This window comes from Rhipicephalus sanguineus, chromosome 4 (assembly GCF_013339695.2).
Source record: "Rhipicephalus sanguineus isolate Rsan-2018 chromosome 4, BIME_Rsan_1.4, whole genome shotgun sequence".
NCBI lineage: Eukaryota > Metazoa > Arthropoda > Arachnida > Ixodida > Ixodidae > Rhipicephalus > Rhipicephalus sanguineus.
This window is the reverse complement of record NC_051179.1, coordinates 61,378,208-61,388,198: the sequence shown is the minus strand read 5'-3', so window position 1 is coordinate 61,388,198 and position 9,991 is coordinate 61,378,208. Positions and strand designations below refer to the sequence as shown.

At 51.1% G+C, this 9,991-nt stretch overlaps 1 protein-coding gene across 1 annotated transcript; it reads left to right on the top strand.

The window, feature by feature from the left end:
• Positions 1-518: 518 nt before the first annotated feature.
• Positions 519-3,755, top strand: LOC119391238 (adhesive plaque matrix protein). The gene is made up of 4 exons (XM_037658914.2): positions 519-527; positions 1,076-1,966; positions 2,099-3,317; positions 3,661-3,755. Coding segments are annotated over exons 1-4 (2,121 nt in total). The 3' UTR covers positions 3,663-3,755.
• Positions 3,756-9,991: the final 6,236 nt, after the last annotated feature.

Genomic DNA, 9,991 nt, shown 5'->3' with positions numbered 1-9,991 from the left:
CTTCGAAACGCGGGAGAACGTATGTCGTAAATGCAAGCAAGCGACCAGTGCACCCTATACCGAAAGCGCGCCCTTCGTTGTTTCTTTATCCTTTTTTTTGCGCTCTCTGTTTATGTCTCTGGGATTCGCGCGAAATCCTTCGGCTTTTCAGAATTCTTACTTTTTTTTTCGAAACTAAAGACTCGGGAATCACCGCTTCTATATCTCAGAAAACTCACTCTTTCACCGCGCACTGTTACGGCATGAATTATCGCTTCTTTTATTTTTTATTTTTACTTTACGATGTCCTCGAAACCAACCGATGAAGGGTATATGTCTGTCAGGTAGATTCTGATGCCATCCAGATTTGTTCTCTTTTTTTCCGCCACGCATGTTTACCAGCATGCGTGTACGAGAAGAAATTTTACAGCGAAAAACAACTTTCTCTCTCGACTGAGCCCCGACTGGGGGTATATAAGGGGCAGGCTGCTCACACTGCAGCATCGGCGATCTCACACATCGTCTAGCAACAAGCAACCATGATTGGAGTGAGTATCGTACCAAGTGATCCGCTTCTGATCAGCAACTGTTCCTCCTTGTTTGTAATGACCGAAAGTGGCGCTACGAAACGTAGTTTTAAGAAAAATGGAGCTCTGATTACTCCATATTTTGCATTACAGTATTCCTAGTTCATTACTTAGTTCAATTTTGAAGAGTATTCGCAATTAGGGATTGAGTACGTTTGCTCTATTGTGCCATATCGGAGCGAGGATGCTCCACTTGATTTAACTATCTCAAATAAAAGTTAAACATTGTGTGACGTATAAGCGCTTAACCACGAAATTGTGACTTTCTCTATTATCATGCGGCTCCGACACTCAACACCGAAATGTGTAAGAGCATAAACGATGTATTCGAATAATCAGTTATTCTAAGCATTTGTCAGTTCCCACAGCAACTTGTATAACTGCAACAAGTCAGTACAAACGCCACATGCCAGTTTAGAGTTAACTTTATTAGAGACCACGAATGTTATTTTTTCGGGCGCTTTTCTGTCTCTCTTGCACATAATATACGATGACCTCACTATTCGCAGGTTCAGGCTTCCCTGCTTTTGGCTCTGGCCACCAGCGCCTTCGCCGCCGGGCTCGCGGATTACCGAGTGGGATACGGTTTGCCGTATGGCACGTCCTACTCTCTGCCTGCCTCATCCTCCGTGGTGTCCGCGCCCGTGGCCTACCACGCTGGCCCAGCCGTGGCGACATATCACGGCGCTCCAGCCGTCGCCGCATACCACGCCGCTCCAACCATCGCCGCATACCACGCTGCTCCAGCCGTCGCTGCATACCACGCCGGTCCAGCCGTCGCGGCTTACCATGCCGGTCCAGCCGTTGCGACGTACCACGCCGGTCCAGCTCTAGCAACGACGGCCTACAAGACCGCCGCAGTCGTCGCCCCGGGTCACTCTACCGTAACCAGCTACCAGACCGCTCCCGCTGTGACCGCCGCCGTCGCTGCTGTGCCTTCGTACACCACGTACAAGGCCGCTCCTGCAGTCACTCGCTACTACCAGTCCGCTCCAGTGGTCGCCGCTCCCACCTACACCAAGGTGACTAAGCTGGCAACGCCAGCCATCGCTACCGTGGCGTCCAGCCCAGCATTCGCCACCTACCAGACCGCCCCTGTCGTCACCCGCCAGTACCACACCGCTCCCTTCGTCTCGTCCGCGGTCCACTCCATTCCAGCCGTGACCTCTGGATATACCAAGGTCTACCAATCCGCTCCTTCCGTCGCTACCTACCGCACCTCTCCGGCTGTGACCCGCGTGTACCAGAGCGCTCCAGTCGTCGCCGCCGCTCCGGCCGTCGCCACCGCGGTCCACTCCGTCCCCGCTTTCACGTCCGGAGTCACTAAGGTTTACCAGTCCGCTCCGGCTGTCGCCACCGCTGTTCACAGCGTACCTGCTGTCACTACCGGATTCACTAAGGTATACCAGGCTGCTCCTGCCGTCGCTACCGCTGTGCACGCTGTACCCGCTGTCACTAAGGTGTACCAGGCTGCTCCTGCCGTCGCCACCGCCGTCCACACCGTGCCCGCTCTTACAACAGGAGTCACTAAGGTGTACCAGGCCGCTCCTGCCGTAGCCACCTACCGCGCCGCTCCGGCTGTGACTCGTGTCTACCAGAGTGCACCCGTCGTCGCTGCTGCTCCCGCTGTCGCCACCGCAGTCCATGCTGTTCCAGCGTCTGTGGCCACCAAGGTCTCCACCTACCAGACCGCTCCCGCCGTCACGCGCTACTTTCAGAGCAGTCCTGTCATTTCAGCTACCCCATCCGTCGCCACCACCATCCACGGCGTGCCAGCACTGACCAACTATGCCAGCTATCGCACCGCACCCACCGTCACCCGTGTCTACCAGGCTGCTCCATCTGTCGTGGCTGCCGCTCCAGCTGCCACCTATACCGCTGTCCACGCTGCCCCTGCCGTCGCCACCGCAGTCCATGCCGTCCCAGCGACTGTGGCCACTAAGGTGTCCACCTACCAGACCTCTCCCGCCGTCACGCGCTACTTTCAGAGCAGTCCTGTCTATGCAGCTACGCCATCCGTAGCCACCGCCATCCATGGCGTGCCAGCGCTGACCAACTATGCCGCCTACCGCGCCGCACCCACCGTCACCCGCGTCTACCAGGCTGCTCCAACTGTGGTGGCCGCTGCTCCAGCTGCCACTTTGACCGCTGTCCACGCTGCCCCTGCCGTTGCCACCGCAGTCCATGCCGTCCCAGCGACTGTGGCCACTAAGGTGTCCACCCACCAGACCTCTCCCGCCGTCACGCGCTACTTTCAGAGCAGTCCTGTCTATGCAGCTACGCCATCCGTAGCCACCGCCATCCATGGCGTGCCAGCGCTGACCAACTATGCCGCCTACCGCGCCGCACCTGCCGTCACCCGCGTCTACCAAGCTGCTCCAACTGTTGTGGCCGCTGCTCCAGCTGCCACTCTGACCGCTGTCCACGGTGCCCCCACCGTGACCGCCGTGCACACCGCCCCTGCCGTGACCGCTGTCCACACCACCCCTGTGGCAACCACTCACGTTGCCACCGCTGTCTCCAGAGTGACCAAGGTTGACCCCTTCCACGTCAGCGAGCAACACACCGTCCACACTAGCCCCGTGGCTACCGCTGTGGCTCACACTCCCGTCTCGACCGTATCTCACGTGCCAGCCTTCGGTTACGGAGTCGGAGCTCTCGGATACACCCATGGCCTGCCAGTCTACGGTCACAACTACGGATACGGACTCGACGCTGTCGGCTACGTCGCCAAGCTCCACAAGAAGAAGTGTAAGTTTTCAACATTCGTGGTATTATCAATTTAATGTACATGACTGAAGTATAGCAACGTGTTTACTTACGTTTGCGCCTTTTGTTCTAGTCTCAAAAGCTCGTTATTGATTTGTGTTTAAAGGTATAACACTGTGTGGTAGGTTACCGTGTAAGCAATCAATCAGTAGTCAATCGTATACACATATGCAGCCTTCTGTAGCCCTGTCGAGTAATTGCCCAAATACATCGTAGCTGCAAATGAGCTCCGAGTGCCTTCCCATTGCTATGAACCAACTCGCCCAGACCAAAGTCTTACTGCAAATGAGGGTGTACTAACATTTAATACTACTTTTTTTTTCAGAGAGGAGTGGAAACGAAAAAGGAAGAACACTGAGTCGCTGTTGTTACCTTCGTTTTTGGAAGACTGCAACAAGCATTATGAAACCTAGAGCAACAGTATTCAAATTTTATAGAAAATAAAATGTTTTATGCAATACTTACGTATTAGAGTGCAATTTCTCAATCCATTGCATCGCCCGTGTGCGCGCGCGTCTGCAGATTCATGAGGGGCTCACTTAACTGCCAAGTGCAGCTGACTGCGTTGAGCCTCTGTGAGCTTGCACTGCCTTTATGCACGCATTCGAAAAGTATTGTCATATTTTAAGGCTGCAACTGTTCCGCAGCTGGGTATAGGACTGCAATGGCGTATTCTTTGCTTTCTGTTTATCATTGCGCATGAACAGTACATTACGCCAGTGTTGTCAAGCAAGTTAGTATAGGGCTATATTGCAGACAGCTAAGCTGTGCAGCAGCATCATACAGAGTGGCAATAGATAATGGTGGAGAGCAACAGCTTAAAGTTGTCTCACGGCAGTCATACCTCATATATGGAGCCGAAGACAAAACTGCTACTTAAAACAGACGCCTTCATTGTTCATCCCTCTCCATGGAAGACTAGTCGATCTCTGCTGTCGCAATGCTTTTACGCACACAAGAAAGGAACTGTTATCAACTCAGTGCGGTTTTCTTTAGATGTTATTTCTTCCTCTTCTTCAAAGTGCTCTGCAGGCGCACACTTTTTATGCATTGACTCCGAAAACGGAACACTAGTCTGTTAGAAATTATTGCATCGACAAAAAGCTTGAATCTTACATTGTGCAAGTTAGTGCCTGTCGTTGAAAATTGCGTCTCATTGGTTCATATAGCGCGTTGTTGTACCCGTTGTAGCGATGCCTAAATAACTGTCTAATAAATGTAAGACACAGTCCACAGAGAGCATGACTAAACCAATCATAACGTAATTAAACAAATTACCGCTTTATGATAGGATCATACATGGCGTCCAGCCCCGACATGTTTCAGCCTCACAGTCGTATCACACTTAGGTCGCAGGACAACTTATTCGACACCACGAACAGTGACGACCCCTCCGCTCACCGAAGACCCGCCAGACCCGATAGCCACCTGTCCTCCGATCCTTCTGTGGACGTCAGGCACACTCACTCTTGTAGCTCAGCTTTCATTTCTTCTTCACTTTTTTTATTCGTGTGCGTCGCTCACAGGAGGCGCGCAGCCAGACCAGAGAAGAAGGTATACGCTCGCATATTTCACCCGGTTGCTGTATGCGGACGCTTCACGCATCGTCGCACTCCCACAAGACTGGAGTCGACTCTCGGCACAACCTAGCGAGGTAAAAGACGGGGCACCGCTGGCAGAGCGCTGCGGTGCCTCCCTCACCTGTGCCACTCACTGCGTGTTGTATGGCTACGTGACTGTTCTCTACACCTTTCTATGTTTCTGCTACAGTCCGCGGAGGCCCTACCGTCTTGCTTCTTTCTTTTGTTACCACTGTCGCAGAGGGCCAGCTTAGGAACGCAAATTCGTCAGTAGTTCCATCCCCTCCCTGTTAACCCTCCTCCCCTTGAGGAGCATTGTTTGCACCATTTTTATATTGGTGCTGTTTGCTCGCGGAAGCGTTCGTTCCTACGACACCCGCTGTGACCGTGTCGAGCGTGTGGCCCTGGGACGGCGGACATGCTGTGTCCTGAGGCCGTGGCCGTTTTTGTTCCCACATTATTTTCCTTAGAGTCTTTGTTCCCCCATTCGTCTTTCCGCTGTCACCACTCTTGTACACGATCGCTCAGGGATTTCAATTTCGCCGTCCCTTTCTGCACTATTCCATTAGACCGAAGCGTCCCGCTGTTGTCCGCAACTTGTCGCGTCCAGTTCGGTTCGGTTAGGATCATTGCCATCTAGTCAGTTTGAATGCATTTAGGTACCACAGCCTTCAGAAAAAGAATTGGCATTTGTGCAGCGTTTATGCTTTCTTGAAGATACAGAGTTTAAAGAGAACAGTATTCAGAAAGCAAGAAAGACTTCAGCACCATGATCGCGCGATGGGCGTTTTATATTTCTGTTACATGCAGGTTTTCTTGTTTACTGTTGGCTCGCAGCCATTCTCTTGCATTTTCGTGTGCGTCTGTGCGAGTGTGTATGTATGTGTGTGTGTGCATGCGTTCGTGTGCGTGCGTGTGTTTTATGTTAACGTGGCGCACACGTCGATCTCGTGCTGCGCAGGTGGTCTGTGCCGTATTTCACTTCTTTATCCTTGGGAAATGGACTAAGAGAGGAGGCAACCTATTGGGAGCGAGCCCGAGTTCAACAAACCTTGACTCACAGCAAGCGCCATAGTTAACTGCATGTACACACGCAATTGTAAACTGAACTTCTTTTTAGTTTTTTAGTGAAACCCTCCCCTCCCCCTTTCCTCATTCTTCGTTGGTTTTCTTCTCGTCCTGATACATTACTGTTTCACCCGCAGTGGAAGAAGAGTCTCCAATTCTTTAAGGCCTCCTTTCCTCCTCAAAACTGAACATCGCGCAGCACACGAGCCCATAGATGCAAAAGCACGCGAAAACTTCAAAAACGCTCGTTTACATTGTTGGCTGGTGGATGCGCGCGCACGTGCACGCAAGCGTGTGGCTCGCTTCGTCTGTGGCCTGCTCCCGGAGAGTCGTCTACTGTTGCCGTTGCCCCGGCGTACCATCTCAAGGAGAGCGACCCACTGCTTTCGTAATGGCCTCAAGAGTGGGCGCGGAAAGCGCCGTTCTTTCTTCCCTGACGAACGGTTATGGCTTCGGTTTGCCCCTGACATTGGTGCGCATCTCAAGTTCAAGAGCAGCGCGCCCTTTACATTTTCGTACTGCTCGCTGAAAAAGAGAGACTCCGCGGAGGGGCGCGCATTGTTCGCGAAACGACACTTCAACCTGGGCCTTGCCGCGCATTCTTGCGAGGGTCATCTTTACTACGTTTCACCCGCATCGCAGTTGAGCTACGCGCTCCTCGCTCGCCAGCTTGCGCGCCCGTCGACGAGATGGCGCTATTGTTGCACAATTCCTGGGCGGGCAGCGAGCGTTTGTGTGCATAGCGGGTATCCGCGGCAGCTCCCAAGTTCAAGGAGATCATAAATTACGTGTCTTCGTACGCAGGCGGGGGACTAGCGTGGTTGCGTGCGCGATTTAGAAGAGGCTTTTCTCTCTCTTGGACTTGTGTACGACAGGCTATTGTCGCGCAGTCTTCAGCGTGCCAGCTTGCGAGACGGGTCCGGCTCGCTCTTCTAGTCTTGTAAGCGTCTGAAAGGCGCCCGCGAACATTCTCGAGGAATATACATCGGGGTCATCCCGAAGTCCTTAATCTGTCGTTAGCCTTGTCACCAGAGGGAGGGGCGGGAGATTCACTGCCGTGCCCAATGCGTCACCTGCGCGGCATTCTTTTGCTGAGCTCAGGCGTGGGTCCTCTTGTGTCCGTCACTGCAGTATCTGACCGGTTGTACTTGTGCTGACACCGAGATGGAGCGTTCCCGTGAGCAGGGAGAAATAATTGCCTGTGTCTGTCTTCGGGACTTTCTTTGGGCGAACTCGTGTTTGGACAACGCTTTTGTAGGGAGGAACCTTCTCACCTACCTGGCCTGCAAGTTGCATTGTACTGCTGGTTTTGCCGACAAAAGTCGCTCGGTGTTGAGATCTGATGGTTCTATTTTTCGTTTTTCTCAATTTTTGCTTCTATGAATGTCTACGATGAGACGCGAAAATGGGCGACGTGCGCAATCGTTGAGTGTCGGTCTGGTTAAGTATCCAGTGAAGCGGATCTTCTCTTTGTCGGCAAAGGCCCCACGATAAGTGAAACAGAACATCAAAATAAAGTCATTTCGAAAAGCCCTCTTTGCGAAATGACCACATTTTTATATTCTGCTTTAAAGGATTTGTGTTAAAGGACCTTAAAGGATCGGTAGCTGTCGAGAAAGTAGATGAGATCAGTCGCATCGGTACTTATGGGTAATCGCCTCTGGAGCCTTGTAACCTGTGCTGCTAGGAGTTAAAGGTCTCATTGGCACGCTGCAAATGAGGCTTCGTGCACAGCTGGCGCATGCATCTCCACCGCTAAGCTGACGCTGGAAACAGCTCCACTCGGTTGACCAGCAGCCTCTTAAAGTACCATCGCTCACTTGCAACGCGAGGTCAAAGGAGTCCGGGTGACGCCTATTCGCGGCCCTCATTGATTGGGGATAGACCATAAGGTACCGAAGCTGAATTCAAGTAGCTTCGCCATGTTCGCCAGTTTCGTACAACGCCGACGTATACAGAGCAACCAGAGCAGGCCAGCAGCAAGACGGGATAGTTAGGTGCTCAATTCAAGCAGTGGCAAACAGCACTTTTCTTCATTGCATGAAACTCTTGCAAAGATGCTTAAAAACTATACGCTGCGTTTATTGAAATAGGACAGTCTAGAGACGCAGACTTAGAGAGAAAGTACCGTGTGATACTGCGCATACTGCAGTTAACGAACGCATAAACGCAGTTTCATTTGTGCTGGCCAGTGGTTGATGCTTCATCCGTAGTGCACAGTATTAGTCGGTGAAAAAGGCACGCCGTGTTACAGCCGACGTCCATCACAGGAAATGCTGCTACTGCGTTGACAGCGTCGCCTCACAGATGGCGCTGACGTTCACGTCACTGCTTTACGATTCATTCTTCCGGTCGCGAGCCATGTACGTGGATACGTCGGCAAGCTGGTGCCACGCGTTTTTCTTTCCATGGCCGTTGTTTTGTTTTCCTTCTTGCAAGTTAGACAGTAGATCGCAGCTGGGTAAGCCTTCCACGTTGTGCATCGATCTTACAGCAGAGGTGTTAAGGTCGAGGTCAGCCGTGTGTCGTGCATAGAAAGCTATCATCATCACGAGCCGGCACGCGTCATCTCCTTCCTCTTCTTCCTCTTCTGCTTCGCTACCAGAATACGTGCGCCGATTTGTCCGGCGAGGGATATGCAGTAACTAAATGGGCGAGAGAACGATAACAGAGAGAGAGAAAGAAAGAAAGGAAGAAAGAAAGAAAGAAAGAAAGAGAGAGGGAGAGAAATACATAGAAAGAAAGAATTTGTTGGTGAAAAATAGTCTCTTGCCGAGGCGAGATTCGAACTCGCGTACCCGCGATCCGAAGGCGAGCGTCCTAACCACTCGGCTATCCAGGCACGCTCGCAGGCAGAGCATAGCCTTGCATAGTATACCATAGCAAGGTGGCGGGAAAGGAAAGTGGGGGTGAGGAGGAGAGACGTGAGGGTTAGGAGGAGGGAAAGGGGGATGGCAGAACGAGTACAGAGAAAGAGCGACAGCAAGAAGGAAATAGATACAGAGAAATAGACAGAAAGAAAGGGAAGAAACATAGAAAAGGATAAAAGGTGAGAGACCGACTACAGAGAGAGAGAGAGAGAGAAAGAAATAAGAAAGTGAAGAAACAAAGAAAAAAATAGAAGGTGGGAGACCGAGTACACATAGAGAGATAGAGAAACAAAGACATAGAAAGAAATAAAAAAGAAAAAAAAGAAAAGAAAGGGAAGAACGAGAGAAAATGGGGTAAGAGATAGAAAGCAACCTACACAAAAAATACGATAGAAGAAAAAGAGAGAAAGCTTGGTACAGTATAGCAAGTATACAGCTGCAGTTTGCCGTGTGGCGTAGAAAAACTGATGAACAAGCACGCGCTCTCTTCGTTATCTTCTTCATCTTCGTCCTCTTCTGCTTTGCTCCCGGAACAGTACGCCGATTTGTCCACCACCAGTCCACCAGTTCTGCTGTGACCCAGCCTTGGGCGGCTTTGTGCAAGTTTCGCTAATGTTCTGTACAGAATGAGTGCAGTTGGTGAATTAAAAAAGATTTCTAGATCTGCAAGGAATATCGAACGCTACTGTAATAGTCCCGTTCAGTCTGCGTGTTTCTTATGGGTTGAATACACGCGAAAACGCCGCACATATTTCTGGCGCTAGTATATTCGTCATCAGTGAATAGAAACGTTGGTTTCATTACGCTCGGCGTTGGCACAGTTCTGGCTAAGGCTGTATGGCCAGCCCAGCTACAGAGTGAACCGTGCAAGCTCCACGTATATATAGTTGACAAAACTTGCTATGTGAGCCGCGCTGTAGACTACAGATTAAGAGCGTGCGCATTGTGCAGCTCAACTAAGAAAGGCTGAAATGTGTTGTTTATCAACTATGTCAAGAATATTTTCAAGTCTATCCATCTTGGGCTGTTAATGTAGTTGTTTTTCATAAGAAATAGTTAAACGAAAGGTACACTATATACTCATACTCGCGAAAACTGTTGTGCGACCACACTCGGCGTTTGATGACTTAAGTAATTT

Coding starts and splice junctions, on each gene's coding strand:
- LOC119391238 (XM_037658914.2), top strand. Junction 1,967..2,098: donor TCACTACCGGATTCACTAAG/GTATACCAGGCT, acceptor GGAGTCACTAAG/GTGTACCAGGCCGCTCCTGC.